The sequence below is a fragment of the Halichoerus grypus genome, chromosome X, assembly GCF_964656455.1.
Source record: "Halichoerus grypus chromosome X, mHalGry1.hap1.1, whole genome shotgun sequence".
NCBI lineage: Eukaryota > Metazoa > Chordata > Mammalia > Carnivora > Phocidae > Halichoerus > Halichoerus grypus.
Window position 1 is genome coordinate 68415628 of NC_135727.1, and position 20339 is coordinate 68435966.

A 20339-nucleotide genomic window follows, 5' to 3' on the forward strand; every position below is an offset into this window, starting at 1 on the left:
ATCAAATCCAACAGTACATGAAAAGAATGATTCACCATGATCAAGTGGGATTTATTTTGGGGCTGCAACAACAGTCATTCAATATTCGCAAATCAACATGACACACTACATTAATAAAAGAAAAAGAATGAGACCATACGATCCTCTCAATAGATGCAGAAAAAACATTTGACAGAGTACAAAGATCCATTCATGATAAAAACCCTCAAGAAAGTAGGGACAGAGGGAACATAACTCAACATAATAAAGGCCATATACAAAAAACCCACATCTTCCATGGGCAAAAACAGAGTTCTTCCTCTATGGTCAGGAACAAGACATGGATGTCCACTCTCACCACAATACTGTGTTATTTACCACAGTATTGGAAGTGCTAGCCACAGCAACCAGACAACAAAAAGAAAAGGCATCCAAATAGGCAAGGAAGAAGTCAAACTGTCTCTATTTGCAGATGACATGATACTCCATATAGAAAACCCAAAAGACGCCACCAAAAAAATTGCTAGAACTGACACATGAATTCAGTAAAGTCGCAGAATATAAAATCAACATACAGAAATCTGTTCCATTTCTGTACACCAACAATGAAGCAGCAGAAAGGGAAATCAAGGAATCAGTCCCATTTAAAATTCCACCAAAACCGTAAGATACCTACAAATAAACCTAACCAAAGAGATAAAAGATCTGTACTCTGAAAACTAAAACACTGATGAAAGAAACTGATTTTATTTTATTTTATTTTTTTTTTTTTAAAGATTTTATTTATTTATTCATGAGAGACAGAGAGAGAGAGAGGCAGAGGGAGAAGCAGGCTCCCAAGGAGCAGAGAGCCCGATGCGGGACTCGATCCCAGGACCCTGGGATCATGACCTGAGCCGAAGGCAGACGCTTAACCATCTGAGCCACCCAGGCGCCCAAGAAACTGATTTTAAATATGACTCCAACAATAACACAAAAATACAACCACTATGAAGTTATTCACACCATTTTATGTAATAGTGAAAAAACTAAAAAGTTTCATTAGGAGAGGCTTGAGGGTGCCAGGGTGCTGGGATCAAGCGCCACATCGGGCTCCAGGCTCACAGGGAGTCTGCTTGTCCCACTCCCTCTACCCCTCCCCTCTGCTCCTGCTCTCTCTCTCTCTCTCCCTCAAATAAGTAAAATATTTAAATAAAAAAGGAGAGGCTTGTTTAAATATGCTAAACATATATAGGGGGGAAAAAAGAAAGAAGCCATTGCAAATATATGCATAGGTGTGCATCTATGCATTTTGTATGCATATGTATACACTTACGACTGCCGTTTATTGTTAAATGCAAAAAACACGGCATGTCTGGTAAAATCTCTCATTTGTTTAAAACTATATTCAGGGGCGCCTGGGTGGCTCAGTTGGTTAAGCATCTGCCTTTGGCTCGGGTCATGATCCCAGGGTCCTGGGATGGGGCTCCTTGCTCAACAGGGACGCTGCTTCTCCCTCTCCCTCTGCCTGCTGCTTCCCCTGCTTATGCTTGATCTCTCTCTCTCTCTCTCTCTCTCTCTCTCTCTGTGTCAAATAAATAAATAAAATCTTAAAAAAAAAAAAAAACTACATTCAATTGGTGAGGCTGTAAGGACATAGGTACTCTCACACATTGCTGGTATGAATGCAAAGTGTACAATCATTTGGAGGGATATTTGGCAATACTGAACAAGACAGCCTTTAAAAGCAATTAACAACTCTTAAAGAAGTCTATACCAGAGATACATCTTCAACAATACAAAAATATATATAAACAAAGCTATTCTCTATAGTCTAGTCTTGTTTGCAACTGGAAAACACTGAAAAGAATCTAAATGCCCATATACATAAGATTAGTTAAAATATAGTGCATCCAACAACAAAGTAAAATGCAGCAGTAAAACAAAACAAAACAAAACAAACAAAATGAGGAAGATCTCTATTACCTGATACAGAGTGACTTCTTCCAGGATATACTGTAAATGGGGGGGAAAAAATCAAATTCCGAAAGAATAGCTGTAGTATACAACCTTTCATGTAAGAAAAAAAATGGGATATACAAAAATATGCATATATCAGTTCATTTCTGCAAAGGAAATTCAAGGAGTATAAAGCAGAAACTACCAAGACTGATTATATACAGGGCGTGGTTAGGAATGTTTTTCCTATGTATAATATATGAGGAAGGAAGTGACACTTCTCTTTATAAACCTTTCTGTGTAGGCCTGACACTTGGAACCACGGTAATATTTCACATAACCAAAAAATAAATACATATTTCAACATAACCAACATGTGGGGGGAAACCCAAAATGGAATACAAAAAATAACAAACTGAATTGTAAAACAAATGGGTAACATAAACAAATTTAACTGGGCAGATTAAGAACTGACTTAAGTAACTTTAGAAACAGTATTTTTGACTATATACCTAAGACTAAAGACATACTGTACACAAATACTGTACTCTAGTTAGGAAATTTGCTCTTCAGAGGGGTATGTTTTGGTAATTTTGAAACTCTTTCAAATATAAAAACAATCAAAAAACTTCTAAAATTAAGCAAAGTATATATATCAAGGATAATGAGAATGAGATTTTTAACTTTCATAAAAAGGAATTACAATGAAGAAAAATGGGAAGACTAGAACAGAATGAACCCTGTGCTTTTATTTGGAATCACATATATTAATATGAATTCATGGTTTTACATACACACAACCACACATACACATATGTACAGAAGAATACTTGTAGAAAGAAAGATGTCTACATATGGGACTATAAACATATACTTCCTGTTGACTGAGAGGACCTCAAAATAATGCTACCACAAAAACATGCGTTTTTGTGTACACAATACTGAGTACACAATGAGTACACAAATACTGTTTTCTAAAAACCATTCTCCAATAACAGGAATCAGGACTCCTTAGAAAAATGGTTGATTCCAGAGTTGGGTGGGGAAAAAACAAGATGTGTCTAATACATAATGTGGTGGGAGAAAGGAGTACAATGCCCAAAAAACATGGGAGCATATCAAAAGGACAAACCTGAAAAAAAAGCCCAATGGCTAAACCTGAGAGCCATTACAACAAAATGATAGCATTAAGATTATAACCAAAAAAATGAAATAAATATCAATAAGTCCATACTAATAAATATTTAAGTAAATAAAATAGGGAGAAGGGACAGCTATTCCTTACAGACTTCCAACTATTAAACATAGAAGGAATAATGGAAATCCTAAATAACCTTGAAACAAACACTAACACAATCATTGTGGAAGGTAAAAGGCATGGATGGATAAAATCAGTGGGTAAAAGTATGATGAGAAACATGACATTTGCATAATCTCAAAGTATATCCCCCCAAGATACAGATAAAATTGAAAGGAAAAAGCAGTAACTTTACAGTAGAAAACTTTGGTACAATTTAACCAAGAGATGAAAGTTAACATCACATGTATTAAGACACTGACTACTTATATGTATGATGCACAGAGAATGGCACAGCATTACTTCTGTAGCATTAATGCCAAGGCTGCATGACATGAATTAAATCGTGAAAAATGCCAACAAGGGGCTACTGGGTGGCTTAGTCAGTTAAATGTCCGACTCTTGATCTCAGCTCAGGTCTTGATCTCAGGGTCATGAGTTCAAGCCCCACACTGGGCTCCACGCTGGGCATGGAGCCTACTTAAAAAAAAAAAAAAAAGCCAACAAGATGACAGTTCTTAAAACTATCTGATAAAGACCTTAAAACAACTATTTCTAAAAATGCTGGAAAAAAATGCTGAGATAAGCAATCACAAACTTTCTTGCAACAAATATTGAAAGTGAAAATCTTGTCAACAGCCAACAAGTGAAAATTTTGAAGTTAAAAATATAGTAACTAAAGTTAAAAAATAAATGAACAGATTCAACAGCACAATGGAGACGGCAAAGGAATTTAAAGAGATAAATAGAAACTATCCAATACTAACAGAGAAAATATTGAACATAAATGTACAAAGGCTCAGGGAACGATGAGACAATAACAGATGATGAGACAATAACAGAAGGATAAGAGAAAAGAGAGAGACTGAAAATATTTGAGAAAATCAATGCCTGAAAACCTCCTAAATTTTGCAAGAGACATAGACTTACAGATTCAAGAAACTAAGAAAACTTCAAAAAGGATAAACACAGAGAAATCCACAGACAGATATAGCATAATAAAACTGCCAAAAAGCGAAGCTAAAGAAACTATTATATAAGCAGTAAGAGAAAAATAAAATACTACCACATAGAGGGATAATGATTCAAGTAACTGATTTCCCATCAGAAACTACAGAAGCCAGAAGTGGCACACATGTTTAAATGGTTGAAAGAAAGGAAATGTCAGCCTAAAATAATCTACCCAGAAAAATTACTAGCAGGAATGAAAGTAAAATAAAGACATTCTCAGATTATAGAAAACTAAGAATATATAGCCCCTGATAGCTTCTCTGTAATAACTGCTACAAAAAAGTTCTTCACGTAGAAGGGAAATACCAGAAGGAAACCTGAATCATCAATAAAGAGCAACGGAAATATTTATCTGAATAATGCAAGATTATTTATCTCTCTTAATTCTTTAAATTTGTTTCAAGGTTGAAAACAAAAGATATGAACATCTTCTGATAGTTTTCAATGTATGCCAATGCAATACATGACATTACAGCATAAAAGAGAGACAGTTAAAGGACCTAAAAGATGTTAATGTTTCTACATTCCAAAATTAGAGGGTAAAACAGACAGTGAAAACTTAAGTACATACTGTGTAACCCCTAAAGCAAATACTTAAAAAGGCTACATAAAAAGATACACTCAAAAATAATAAAATAAATGGAAAACTAAAAAGTATTCAAATAACCCAAAAGAGGGCAGAAGGGGGGGGAAAGAGGAACAAAAAAGGAACAAAGAGAAAACAAAGAATAAAGTAGTAAACCTAAATCCAAACATACCAAATTTACATTAAATATGAATTGCCTAACCAGTGAAACTCAAACACAAAAATTGTCATAATGACCAAAAAAAGAAAAAAGAAAAAACCTAAACCATGACACAATATCCTGTCTACAAGAAACAGACTTCAACTATATTGATATAGGCAGACTAAAGTAAAGGAATGAGAAAATACACACCATGCAAAGACCAACCAAAGAACAGGGCTGGTTATATTATACATTGAATGCAAAAACGTACTGAAGAGCAAAGAAAATTACCAGAAATAATGAGGGGAATTACATAATGAGAAAAGGGCCAATTCAACAAGAAGCCACAGCACTGCTAAATGTATATGCACCTAACAGAGCTTCATACTACATGAAACAAAAACTGACAAAAGGAATAGAAATCAATGGTATAAACACTCAATCTAACAACAGCAGGATTCACATTCTTTTTAAGTACATAAGGAACACTCATGTAAAGCAAAGCCTTACATTAAAAAAAAAACTGACAGTATAGAAAGTATTACCTCAAACCATAATACAATTAAACTAGAAATTAATAACAAAAGATGGGAAACTCCCTCAACATTTTAAAATCAATTATACTTTTCATTCTCAGATGTTGAAATTTTTTATATCTTTCATACTTCAACTTAACATTTTCAGTCTTTCCTCTATATTCACAGTAAGTTTAAAATCCTTAAACCATTAATTCTATCATCTACGTCATTTTGAAGTCAGCTTCAATTGATAGATTTCTCTCCTCATATTCTCCAGATCTATGCAGGCCTGACATTTTTTTTAATCTGCTTTATTCACTTTTCAAAGTAAAACTTCTGTTACCTTCCCACTCTTTTCCAACATATTGGGAGCCAAAAATTACTGGCATAAGATAGTTACACAATCCAATGTAAAAACTGGGCAGAATATCTGAATAGACATTTTTCCAAAGAAAATGTCCAGATAGCCAACATGTACATGAAAAGATGCTCAACAATACTAATCATGAGGAAAATGCAAATAAAAAACCACAATGAGATATCACCCTCACACCTGTTAGAATGATTATCATCAAAAAGACAAGAAGTAACAAGTGTTTGTGAGAATGTGGAGAAAAAGGAACACTTGTGCACTACTGGTGGGAATGTAAACTGGGGGAGCCACTATTGAAAACAACATGGAGGTTCCTCAAAAAATTAAAAATAGAACTACCGTATGATCCAGCAATTCTCCTTCTGGGTATATATACAAGAGAATTTAAATTAGGATCTCCAAGAGATATATGCACTTCCATGTTCCACTGCAGCATTATTTACAATAGCCAAGATAAGGAAACAACCTAAGTGTCCATTGGAGGATGAATGGATTAAAAAAGGGTGGTGTATATTACACAGTATTATTCAGCCATTAAAAAAAAAATGAAATTTTGCCATTTGCAACAACATGAATGGACCTCAAGGGCATTATGCTAAATGAAATAACTCAGAGAAAGACAAGTACTGTACCAAGCTCTCTTATATGTGAAATCTAAAACAGCAATAACAAAACCAAGCTCACAAATACAGACACTGGTGGTTGCCAGAGGTATGGGGACTGGGGAGGAGGGGGGCAGTGGGAGGCAGGGATGGGTGAAGGGGATCAAACAGTAAAAAAGGGAAAAAAAAGAAATTCAATACTAAAAACCCATTTGGAAATACAGCTCTGTGGCCCATCTTGATGGATATAAAATAACACTGTATGAAATATCATTAAAGAGGGAAAATGAAATATAAAATGGTATTTTTAAGACAAGTTGATTATAACTACACAGAATGTATATGTGTACATTAGTAAAGATAAATCATTTTGAATAAAAAATGGCATAATATTTATTATTTTTGGTAAATTTAAGTTTGGAAAAAAATTAGAATGGAAGAAAGAGATGTGCAGAAAGGTCTAATACAAAAAAAATTATTTGCATAAGATAGTTGTAGTTTTCCTCATACATCAGTCACCAATATTTTTGTTCAGTACACTTTTTTCTGCCTTTCAACTTGGTAAAATGGTAAGATGTAAAAAGAATATTTTTATTCCATGTTTAAGAGGAAGGCTATAGCATAAAATCTTTTCTCAATTATTGCTGATGAGGGGGTGGTGGTAGCATAATGTAAAGTTACAGGTACAGGGCTGTTTAAGGGTAAGCAAAACCTGATGAAGAGTTGGTTAGTAAATATTTTAGTCTTTGCAGGCCACATGGTTACTGTCTTAATTACTCAATTCTGCTGTTGTAGAATGTAAGAATCCATAGACAATGGGCATGCAGGTTAAGTATAACTGTATACCAGTAAAACTATTCATGAACACTGAAATTTGAACTTCACATGATTTTCATGAGTTAAGAAATACAATTCTGCTTGTGAATTTTTAAACCACTTAAAAATGTAAAACTACTCATAGTTTGCTAGTCATACAAAATCAGACAACAGGCAGATCTGACCTACAAACCATACTCTGAATAACTTTAGGACTCAAATCATACAGATTATGTTCTCCAACACAATAAAATTTTAAAAAACCAAAACCAAAAGAAAAACTTGGAATTCCACAAATATTTGGAAATTAAACGATACATTTCTAAATTACCCATGAGTCAAAGAAGAAATCACAAGCAAATTTTTTTTCACAAGCAAAATTAATAGAAAGTACTGTGAACTGAATTATAATAAAAATCACAGTATCAAAATGTATGAGATGAGAGGACACCAAAAATGGTGGAATAGGGAGCTCCTAGGATCCATCCCTCCACTGAAATTATTAAGGTGGCAAAAAAACGTAAGATCAACTTTTTCAGAACTCTAAACCTAATCAGAAACTTACTACAATCAGGACAGTGCTTCAAGAAGAAAGGGGCTGTAAATTTTGTCATTTAAAGAAATCTTATCAGGACACTGCCTAACAACAAAGATAATGGAATGGAGACTTTAGTGACCACATATGACTTTAGTGACCACATATGACAAGGAATACAGTGTGCAAAAATAGTTTAGACTTTAAACAAGTGGACTGTCATTAAACAAGTGGATGACTGCACCCCACAAGAAGCAACAACACAAACCCTGGGGAGGGGGGAAATATTCTGATTTCCTGAGCCACCATACTATAAAATTCAAAGTGCCTACTTATCAAGACAAATTTTCATTAAAAATTTATTAGGCATGTAAACAAACAAGTATGGCCCATTCACAGAATGAAAAAAGTTAACAGAAAGTGTCCCCAACGAAGCCCAGAGATTAGACTTTCTAAAAAAAATCAACTATCATAAATATGCCAAAGAGCTAACAGAAACCAGGGATAAAAACTAAAGGAAACCAGAACAGCATATCAATAAACAGAAAATAACAATAAAGAGACAGAAATTACAAAAAGGGACCAAATACAAATTCTGAAACTGAAAAGCACAATAACTGAAATGAAAAATTCCTGAATTTTAGAGGTTCAACATAAAATTTCAATAGGCTGAAGAAAGAATAAATGACCATGAAGATAGGTAAATTAGGATTATCTAGTCTGAGGAATGGGAAAAGAGAAAACTGAAGAAAAATGAAAAGAGCCTAAGAGACAACATCAAGTGTACCAACATATGCAAAATGAGAGGTCCAGAACAAAATAAGAGAGTCATAAAGAATATCTGAACAGCGGCCAATCTACGTAACTTAAAAAATTCAATGAACCCCAAAGAGAATAAACTCAAAGACATCCACAGTGAGATGTAGTATAATCAAACTGCTGAAATCCCCAAAAAGAATCCTACAAGCAAGAAAGGAGAAGCAACCCATCATCAGACATCATGGAGGCCAGAAGGCAGTGCAATGACATATTTAAAGTGCTGAAAAGAAAAAAGCTGTCAACCAACAAATCTGTATCTGATAAAAAATGTCTTTCAAAAATAAAGAGATCAGCTTATGGCATGACAGTATGAGGAGCTTGAGTGACCTGCTGCTCCCCACTGAAACTGATGAAAACTATTTTTTTTAAAAAGCCATTTAAAGCCTCTGGAAACTGATCTAAGGACAAACGGCAAATGAAGAAACATATATTCAAGAACAACTTCAAAAATTCACTAAGAAAGATGAGTCTGTATCTGAACCAAAACCACTGCCTCCCTCCCTCTCTCATCTCAGCTCAGGGAAGGGGAATCTCCACTCCAGATTCCTGCAACCAAGAACACAGGGCTCCCTTTCCACCCCTCCCCCCCAGGTCCCATTCAGAGGGCTTTCTTCCCAGGAGAAAGAGAGTTTCTCATCCAGCCCCGAGCTGCCTGTTAATAGGGTTGAGTCCTGAGCAAGTGTGGTTGAGAGGCAGGTGTTCCAGCCCTTCCAGCCCCCACTGGTGGAATGTATACTTTATTGGGTGTGGGGCATGGAAAAGACCAGGACCCTGATCATCCCTGCCCTGGGTTATGAGGAAAAGCAAACGCAGATGACCTCTGGCTACACCCTCCCCTCCACAAAGTACTGTCACTCAAAGAGAAACTTGCCATTGTTCCTACCCCACCTCCAGAGACCCGGCTCAGAGCTTTTGTTTGAGGGAAGCAGCGGACATTAAAATAGATGGCTCTTAATTTCTTCCCACAGGGACTGACTTCATTTGCAAGAGCATGGAGAAGGTCAAGCCTAAAGGACTCCTAAAAAAACAAGCAAAAGCCAATTAGCAGATTCAAGATACAGAGGCTAAATTGTAGATAAGCTAGTTTGCAGGAGAGAACTGAGGACTAAAACAACTGGGAAGAGCCCACCCAGGGTCAGAACAAATACCAAACACTAATCTCAAAAACTATTTCTTCAAAGGACCCACATTTTGATTGGATTAACTTTCAAAGTAGTTTATGCCCCGGGGCATTATGGAAAACAATTAAACAATTAGTTCCCAGCAAGCGGATCTTGGCTGCTGGGTGTGGTAAGGGAAAGACAGCCCTAACAAAACCAGTCATCCCAGGGTGATTGTGGGCATATTCAAATTGCCCCTCCCTGAGGACCACCATCTGAGGACTAACCTTGTGGGAAAGACGACTACAATGAGATAAGACTTCACATCCATTAGGATGACTAGAATTGGATGAAGTCAGATAATGACAAGTGTTGGTGAGAATGTAGACGTAGACAAGTTAGAGCCCTCATACACTGTTGCTGTGAACGTAAAATGGTTGCAGCCATTTTGGAAAAGAGTTGGGCTGTTTCTCCAACAATTAAACATAGCTACATAAGACCCAGCAAAAACACACTTAAGTATACACCTAGAGAAATGAAAACATATGTCTACAAAGAAATTTGTACATGAATGTTTTAGCAGAATTATTCTTAATAGCCTAAAGGTGGAAACAACCTAAATGTCCATCAATGAATGAATGCATAAACAAAATGTGGTATATCCATAATACGGAACATTATTCCGCCACAAATAGAATGAAGTACTGATACATGCTACAACATGGATGAGCGTTGAAGCATTATGCTAAGTAAAAGAAGCCAATCACAACAGACCACATATTATATGGTTCCATTCATACAGAATGTTCAAAACTGGAAAATCTATAGAGAAAAAAAGTAGATTAGTGGTTGCCTAGGGCTGGGCAGATAGGGTTCAAGGAGATATGGGGTTATGGCTAATAAAGTGCATGGACTTCTTGGGGTGATGAAAATATTCTAAAATGAATGTAGTGATGGCTGTACATAGATTAAAAACTACTGAACCCTAACCAGTTTAGGGTTTAACCCAGTTAAACAGGTAACCCAGTTTTAACCCAGTTAAAACAGGTAACTGTACGGTGTGCGAATTATATTTAAATATATCTGTCAAAAGAACTGAAAGGAGAAATTAAGGCATTTGCAGATAAAGAAAATATGAGGGAATTTGTTGCTAATAGACCTACCCTACAAGAACTGCCAAAGGGACTTCTTCAGGCTAAAATCAAAGGAAAATAGAAAGTAACTCAAAAGTGTATGAAAAAATAAAGAACATGGGTAAAGATAACTACATAGATAAATATAAAAGCCAGTACTACTGTGTTTTTGGTTTGCAACTCCTCTTATTTTTTTTCGTATGACTTAAAAAGAAATGGACAAGCTGATCCTAAAATTCATATGGAATTGCAAGGGGCCCGGAAAGCCAAAACAACCTTGAAAAAGAACAAAATTGGAGGAGCGACATTTTGCAATTTTAAAACTTACTACAATCTACAGTAATCAAAGTAGTGTGGTACTAGCATAAGGACAGATACTGAGACAAACAGAATAAATTTGAAAGACATGAAATAAACCTATACATCTGTGGCTAATTGATTTCAACAAGGATGCCAAGACCATTCAACAGGGAATGAACAGTCTCTTCAACATATGGTGCTGGGACAACTGGCTATGTGCATGTAAAAGAATGCAGTTGGACCTCACACCATATACAAAAATTAACTCAAAAATGGATCAATGACATAAATACAAGAGCTAAAACCATAAAACATTTAGAATACACAGAGATAAATCTTCATGACTTTGGATTTGAAAAAAAATTCTTAGATTTGACACCAAAAGCACATGCAACAAAAGAAAAAAATAGACAAATTGGACTTCAAATTAAAAAAAAAAATTGTACACCAAACCAAAGGACATTATAAATAAAGGGTGAAAAATACCTACAGAATGGGAAAAAAACTTCCAAACCATATATGTAACAGTTCAGAATATATAAAGATTTCTTACAACTCAACAAAAATACCCAAATTAAAAAATGGACAACGGACCTGAATAGACATTTCTACAAAGAAAATATACAAATGGCTAACAAGTACATGGAAACATGCCCCAATTCAGTCTTTAGGAAAACGCAAATCAAATCCATGACATACCACTTCAAACATACTAAAATGGTTAATTTTCTTAAAAAAGCAAAAAACAAAAAACAGGAAGTAACAAGCATTGGCAAGGAAGCATGGTAATTCTACGTTTAACCTACAGCGAAATTGCCAAACTATTTCCCACAGCAGCTGCACCATTTTATATCCCAAAAGCAATGTACAAGGTTCTGATTTCTCTACTTCCTTACCAACACTTATTTCCTGTTTTTTTCTTTTAATTAGATTCTGCCTTCAACTTCAAACGGCCCCTGTTTCTGCAATCCAGGTAACAGGCACTTAAAAATTCATCTTTTTTGTTCACTTTTCTTTTAAAGATTTCTCCTCAAAATTTATTTAAAAAAATAACCCATCTTAGAAGTGGTTCACATGTCACAAAAGTTTAAAAAATGCATGGGAAATATAATCACTGTTTAAAATAATGGTTACCTCTGGGGATGAAGGAAGAAAAGAGATGAATCCAGGAATGGGTACACGGAGAACTTCAACTATCATAGTAACATATTACTTTTACGTTTGGATGATAAATCAGAGGTTCACTCTATTTTTTTTTTTTTTTTGCATCTCTCATTGTGTTATTCTTTATATGTTTGTATATCTTAAGTACTTATTTCATAACAGATGTGGAAATCCCCTCAAAAAAGACAAAGAAAAAAAAAGTTAATCTTACATTCCCTCATCACCCCTCCCATCAAAGACACAAGATCATACTAGGTATCTGCAACTTACTTTTCTCACATAACAATCTAACATTCTCTAGATCAAAAGTGTGTAAAGAGGTAAATCTGTTTCTACAGCTGCAAAGTATTTCATAACACGAATGTCCCACAATTTATTCAAACATTCTACAGATGGATATACAGGTTGTTTCCAGTTACTCGTCATAAAAACAAACCTGCAAATTTTTTACTGTCTTCCCCAAACATGTTATGTTTAATATAAATTTATTTTCACCAAGAGATTTGAACACGGAAAATCTAGTTCTTTTCCTACTCAGTGAGAAATCAAGGTAATAATCCACAAAATAATGTAACAATTCCCCCAAAGATTACCTGTACACAGACGCACATACCTACCTCTGAACAGAACAATGTGCTTCCAGAACAAACGTTAATATTGCAATGCCCAGAGGTCCTCATCTGAAATATAAAGGGCATTAAAAAACTTTTTTTTACTCTAGCCCATGAGTATGCTACAAACTGATTAGTTTATCAAAACTACAACGTTTGCACGCGAAATACAGCACTGAGAAAATAAGAGAAAGTAGGTCCAACAGGTTAGGCTGTTCCTGAAAGCGCCCTGGGGACACGAGATCTTTCATTTTGGGCCCGCGTGGTGTCAATAAAAACCCATTTAAACGAGAAAAAATGAGAGGAAAACGGCTCAGAATCCCTCCTACGAGCTAATATCCGCAACCGTCTAGCTTCATCAGTGGTGGCAAGGTGACTAAAGAAAGAGAAATTACTCTCCGATATTTTATAGAGAGGCGAGAGAGAAAAATGAACAGGCCGGCTCCTCCCCCAACTCAGGCCGGCCACGCGATCCCGAAGTGGGTAGCCTTACTAACGGACACTTTTCTAGCTGATGTGAAGCTCAGCACTCACCACAAAACAAAAGTTGGCGAGCTTCTGTACTTTCCTCAGATTTGTTCCTTGGCTGCTTTCCACACCTGGTACGCCGGCAGTACTTTCCCTCAGTACGAACGCCGCCATCTTAGGGCTCAGATGAGCTCTAGGGGATAGGGCGATAAAAGCCTGGAGTGGGCGTCACAGCCAAATAGGTCCGCGCCCAACCGCCGTGCAATGCTGAAATGGCTCCGCCGGCAACGTGACCCAGCTTCCCTGCGGCCCCTCCCCCAGTTTTCCAGAGCGATTGCGCTTCCTCTTACAGCCTTTATCTTCGTCGAAATTGCCTCGTTCTTCCTCCTTTTGTTTCTTTTTTCTTTTTCCACCCCAGATTTCTTTTACCTTTGCCTCCACTCCTTTCTTCTTTCTACATTCTAGTTATCTCTCGTTCTCCTCGACTTTCAGTTACCTCACAGGTGTACGGCATTTTATAATGACAAAACTGTCGTTCTGTTATTTTGCCAAAATATTATAATACTGTAAGGTAAGCTGGGGACTGATTTTCCCAATTTTATAGATGAGGAAACTAAGGCCCAGAAGAAGTGAACCAATTTTCCAAAAGCTGCAACAGCTAGTAAATGTTAACAGCTAGTAAGTGCTAGTAAGAGTGGACAGAACCTAATTCTTTTTGCTCCAGTGAGCCCCGTGCTGCTAGAGATCAAGGTCTACTTAATCCAACTAATTGAAAAGGTGGGAAAACTGAAGACAGAAATAGGAAGGGTTTGGGCCTAAATTCATACAGTGAGTCAGTGACAAAACTGGATTCAAAACAGGTTGCTTCCTTGTTTAATTCCGTAATAGTAAGCATCTTCATAAAGGGGTTGGGATGCTGTTCTCCAGCCTAAAGCTCCTTTCTCTACTGACTGAGCTCAGCCCTGACTCCTTTAAGAAGCCTCTGTATTTATCAAAACGTTTATCTTTTTCTGGCCCTCTCCATGAGGGAAAATACACTAGCTGGATGTGAGCCCCCAAAACACGTTTAAAAAATGAGGCTGAAACTTCTTTGTGAAGCATTGTGCCTGAATGGTGTGCAAGATTAGTGAGGGAAGGTTTGTGCTGCCTAAGTATGGAAAAGACAATTTAGCGGTCCTAATCCCTTTCCAAAGGTATAGTTTCTCTCTCCATTCTAATGTTATCTCTAGCTTTGTGGAAGAACCCGCATAGAATATGCTTATTCTATATCTTTGCATCGTTACTTTTGCTTTTTTTGTTTTGATAACTGTCACCTTCAAATAGAGGTTAATCGTAGAGAATTGTGTAAACTTCTGGGCCTTGATTTATGGCCATTCTTGTGTAAAACATTGCATGGAGCCAATCTGTGTTGTCAGTAATCTGTGTAGTGAGATGAAGAGGTCTTAGTTTAAGCTTGAGGTGTGTCATTGCCTGGGGTTTAGACAAGTGTGAGCACATCTTGGAAACTGGTAGGGCAAACACCAGGAGTCAATTGCAGAAGGAACTCCTGACCTCTTGAGAAATAACTCATCCCAAGAGAGGAGAGAGTCAGGCAAACAACCTAGGATAAAGGGAAAAAAAAATTCTGAGTATTGCAGGGGATGTGGTTGTACTACAAAGTGTATTTATTTTGAGCTAGATAACACAATATCTCTCTACATCAATTTAAGGGTAAGTAGAAAAGTGGAGAGCATTGAGTGAAACCTGTTTCAGTTTTGCTCTGATGACTCCCAGGACTTTTTCTCTCTGGAACAAATGACAATTTGGATTTTAAAGAAATACGTATAAATGAATAATCAGCAGGAAGCATTAGTAGAACAAAAAGCTTTTGAAGCTGCTAGTCAATTTTAGGGGGGGAACCTGATGCACTGTTTTATTGAGTGGTGTTTCAAATTGAGAGGTGCTAGACCCGGGGACCTAGGGGGAGAAAAGCTCTATTAATTCACAGCAAAGGTAGAAACCCCTGCCTCTACTCACTCACATTTCTTCTAGTCTACCTGCCTTGATCCCAAGAAAAATGCCTCCAGAAAACACCAAAGACAGAGTTTGGTGGCTAGGCTACAATATTTGCTCTTCAAGGCTGATCCTGTTGACTTCCTGGACTCCTGGTCCAGTCAGTACCTGTTCCATTCTCTCTGAGAGCCCAGTTTTCCTCTTTCATTGTAATTGTTTCAAAAGAAAACTGTCTCCTGCAAGGATATAAAATCCAAATAGGCAAAAGAAGAGTTGGGATTTCACCATCATCATCCAGCCATATTTAGCAGACTCTCAGAGAATTTACAAGCATAATTGCACAGGCAATGATCTCTGGAACAATAGTTTCTCTTACCTTTGCATTTATTTTGTAAGACAAATGAGTAATGAATCTATAAATGACAGTCCAAATAATAGATGCATGCATAGTTAGACTAGAATACATTAATTTGAAACATGAATTGGGGAAAAGTACAATTTGATGTGGCAAATGAGAGACCAGATATAACAGAATTTATTCATTCATTACAAACTTGCATGTAGGGGTGCCTGGGTGGTTCAGTCAGTTAAGTGTGGGACTCTTGGTTTCAGCTCAGATCACGACCCCCACGTCGGGCTCTGCGCTCAGCATTCAGCTTGAGATTCATTTTCTCTCCCTCCCCCTCTGCCCCCCCCCCAGTTCATGCGCGAGCATGTGCTCTCTCTCTCTTTCAAATAAATAAATAAATAAATAAATAAATAAATAAATAAATAAAATCTTAAAAAAAAAGAACTTGCACGTAAAAGAATAGGGCTACACAAGAGGGTGGTAGAGAATACAAATGTGAATGAAACACAGTATTGGTCCACAAGATTAGGTTCAATTTGGGGAGGGGGAAATAAAAGGAGTTTTAAAAGAATTATAAGCAGTATCTTTGTATCACTGTACTACGTACAAGGTGGGAATAAAAGTGAGGTTTGAGTGTGCAAAGAATATGGGGATAAATCTACCATGATTCTTAGCCTCAGGGAATATACGGACAAGTGGAGAAAAATAAAACATGAGGGTTGAGTAATGTTTTTTATTAGGGGACTCAAGGAGATTAAAAAGCATTTAATACATATAATGCATACATTTCACACCTAAAATGATTTATAAGATCATACATTTTGCAAGGCACTGTACTAAGTGATGTAGGGTATGAGAACAAGAAAAAAATCTATAAATGTACTTTGAACCATTGAGGGCATTTATATAGAATGAGGATGTATCATGAGACATGTAAAATCACACAGCTTTCTCTGTGTAAAGTTGAACTGTCCTGAAGGTCTTTTTTTTTTTTTGAAATGTAATTCCCATACCATAAAATTCATCATTTCAAAGAGAATGATTCAGTAGTTGTTAGTATACTCACAGATTTGTATAACCCTCACCACTATCTAATTTCAGAACATTTTCATTACCCCAAAAAGAAATCCCATACCCATTATCACTCATCCCCTTTCCCCACCACAAACAAGTCCCTGGCAAATTCTAATTTATTTTCTGTCTTTATGGTTTTATCCCTTCTGAAAATTTCATATAAATTAAATAATACAGTAGGTGGCCTTCTGTGACTGGCTTTTTTTGTTTAGCATAATATTTTCAAGTTTAATGCATGATATAGCATATATCAGTACTTTATTCCTTTTCCATTCCTTTTATGATTAAATAATATCCCATTGTATGGATATACAACATATTGTTTATCCAGTATGTGTGTTTGAATTGTTTCCACTTGTTGGCTCTTATGAATAATGCTGCTATGAACATTTGTGTACAAGTTTTGTGTACACATGTTTTCAGTTATGTTGGGCATATACCTAGGTATAGAACTGCTGGATAATATGGTAGCCCTACATTGAACCCTTTGAAAAAACTGCAAACTGTTTTCCAAGGTACTGTACCATTTTACATTACCACCAGCAAGTATCAGGGTGCCAGTCTCTCCACATCCTCACTAACATTTGTCATTTTAATTATAGCTAGCTTAGTAGGTGTGAAGTAGCATCTCATTGTGTTTTTGATTTGCATTTCCCTGATGGCTAACAAGGTAGAGCATCTTTGTATGTACTTATTGGCCATTTGCATATCTTCTTTGGTGAAATGTCTATTTAAATCCTTTGCCCATTTTTCAATTGGGTTATTGGTCCTTTACTGTTGAGTTGTAAGATATATATACCTGGATATGTGTTCATTATCGGATATGTGTTCATTATCAGATATGTGATTTGCAAATATTTTATCTTATTCTATGGATTTTTTCAATTTCTTGACATGTCATCTAAAGCACAAAATATTTTAATTTTGATTAAGTATAATTTATCTGTTTTTTCTTTTGTTCCTTGGACTTTTGATGTCATATCTAAGAAACCATTGTCTAACCTAAAGGCATGAAGATGTACACCTAAGTTTTCTTCTAAGACTTTTATAGTTTTAGCATTTACACTTAGATCTTTAACCTAATTTGAATTATTTTTTGTATATTGTGGAAAATAGGGATCTAACTTCTTTCTTTTGCATGTAAATATTCAGTTGTTCCAGCACCATATGTTTAAAAGACTAGGCTTTCTTCGTAGGAAATTGACCATAAAATGTGAAAGTTTATTTCTGAACTCTCAATTCTATTTCATTTATTTCTATTTCTAACCTATGTCTCTACCACAGATCTTGATTACTGTAGCTTTGAAGTGAGTTTTAGAATTACTTCACTTTGAAGTGAGTGCTACAACTTTATTCCTTTTTTTCTGGATTGTTTTAGCTCTCCTGGTCCTTTGTGGTTTCATATTAATTTTAGGATCACCTTGGCAATTTTTGAAATAATCAAGCTGGAATTTTGATAGGAACTGTGTTAAATGTGTACAAAATTTGGGAGAGTATCAACATCTTAACAATATTAAGTCTTCCAATCCATGAACATGGAATGGATGTTTTCCCACATATTCAGGTCTTCTTAAATTTTTGTCAGTGACATTTTGTAATTTTTCTATGTACAAGTTTTATACTTTTTGTTAAACGTATTCCTAAGTGTTTTTGATGCCATTTTAAATAAAATGGTTTTCTTAATTTCATTTTCAGATTGTTCATTGCAAATGTTGAAAATACAACTGATGTACATTGGTTTTGTATTGTACAATCTTATCAAAATGGTTTATTAGTTCTACTTCTAGTATTTTTATGGATTCCTTAGGATCTTCTGTATACAAAATTATGTCATTTGAAAGTAGATATAGTTTTACTTCTTTCTTCTTTTATTTAAATTCAATTTATTTAACATATACTGTATTATTAGTTTCAGGGGTAGAATCCAGTGAACTTTTACTTCTTTCTTAATCTGAATTTATTTTATCTCTTTGTCCTTCCTAATTGCCCTGATAGAACCTCTACTACAAGGCTGAATAGAAGTGGTAAGAGAAGGGGCACTTGGGTGGCACAGTCAGTTAAGTGCCCAACTCTTGGTTTCAGCTCAGGTCATGGTTTCAGCTCAGGTCGTGGTTTCAGCTCAGGTTGTGGTCTCAGGGTCGTGAGATCAAGCCCCACATCAGCCTCCATGCTGAGCATGGAGTCCGCTTGTGATTCTCTCTCCTTCTCTCTCTGCCCCTCACACTTGGGCACTCTCTCTCTCAAATAAATAAATAAATCTTAAAAATAGGGGGAGCCGCCTGGGTGGCTCAGATGGTTAGGCATCTGCTTTCAGCTCAGGTCATGATCTCCAGGTCATGGGATGGAGCCCCACATCAGGTTCCCAGCTCAGCGAGGAGTCTGCTTCTCCCTCTCCCTCTGCCTGTCCCCCTGCTTGTGCTCTCTCTGTCTCTCTCTCAAATGAATAATATCTTAAAAAAAAAAAAGAAGAAGTGGTGAGAGAAAACATCCTTGGTTTATTCCTCATCTAAGAAGAAAGGATTTTTATTGGTGCAGTATTGGCTTCCTATTACCACTGTAACAAATTACTGCAAAGTTAGTGACTGAGTGTAATACAAAGTTACTCTCTTAACATTTCTGGAGATAGGAAATCTGAAATCAGTTGCACTTAGTTAAAATCAAGGTGTCAGCAGGTCTGTGTTTCTTCTGGAGGTTCTAGGGAAGAATCTGTTTCCTTGCATTCTCTTGTGTCTAGAGGCTGCATGCATCCCTTGGCTCATGGGCCCCTTCCTCCATCTCCAAATTCAACAGTGTAGCATCATCCCTAATCTTTCTTTAATAACTTTTTTTTTATTTTTTATTTTTTTAAGATTTTATTTATTTATTTGAGAGAGAGAGAATGAGAGAGAGCACATGAGAGGGGTTAGGGTCAGAGGGAGAAGCAGACTCCCTGCCGAGCAGGGAGCCCGATGCGGGACTCGATCCAGGGACTCCAGGATCATGACCTGAGCCGAAGGCAGTCGCTTAACCAACTGAGCCACCCAGGCGCCCCATCCCTAATCTTTCATATCCTCTCTTTGACTCTGATCCCCTGCCTCCCTCTTATAAGGAACCTTATGATCACATTGGGCCCACCCAAATAATCCAGCATAATCTCCACATCTCAAGATCTTAATCACATCTAAGTCTATTTTACTATGTGAGCTAACATGTTCACAGTTTCTAGGGATTAGGACAGGAGCCATTATTTAGCCTACCAAAGATGCCCTTTTTCAGTTTGTGTGAGTTCCCCTCTATTCCTGCTTTGTTCTGTTTTGTTTTTCATGAAAGGGTTGGGATTTTGTTAAAGTTTTTTCCTACATCTACTGAGATGATCATGTGGTTTTTGTACTTTATTCTATTAATAGGGTGATTGATTTTTATATGTTGACCCAATCTAGTATTTCTGCAATAAATTCCACTTCTTCATGACATATAATCCCTTTTATATGTTTCCAGGTTCAGTTTGATAGTATTTTGTTGAAGATTTTTGTGTTTATAATCATAGGAGATA

The 20339-nt window shown here is 36.3% G+C and overlaps 1 protein-coding gene across 24 annotated transcripts in view; it reads right to left on the minus strand.

Moving 5' to 3' along the window:
* Nucleotides 1-13624, minus strand: part of LOC118532617 (uncharacterized) — a 141088-nt gene extending 127464 nt beyond the window's left edge. For 10 of the 24 annotated variants that reach the window (XR_013444747.1, XR_013444751.1, XR_013444753.1 and 7 more), the window contains exons 1-3: nt 13459-13624; nt 12931-12993; nt 12284-12488 (exon numbers count right to left, since the gene is read on the minus strand). Coding sequence is in view for 2 of the 24 variants with exons in the window: in XM_078065000.1 (XP_077921126.1) it covers nt 9484-9634; nt 12931-12993; nt 13459-13566 (322 nt within the window). In the remaining 22 variants the exon portion in view is untranslated. Of the gene's footprint in view, nt 1-9483; nt 9635-12283; nt 12489-12930; nt 12994-13458 lie in introns of all 24 variants that reach the window. The other 14 variants (XR_013444737.1, XR_013444735.1, XR_013444736.1 and 11 more) reach the window with 8 other exon arrangements.
* Between the last annotated feature and the right edge of the window lie 6715 nt (nt 13625-20339).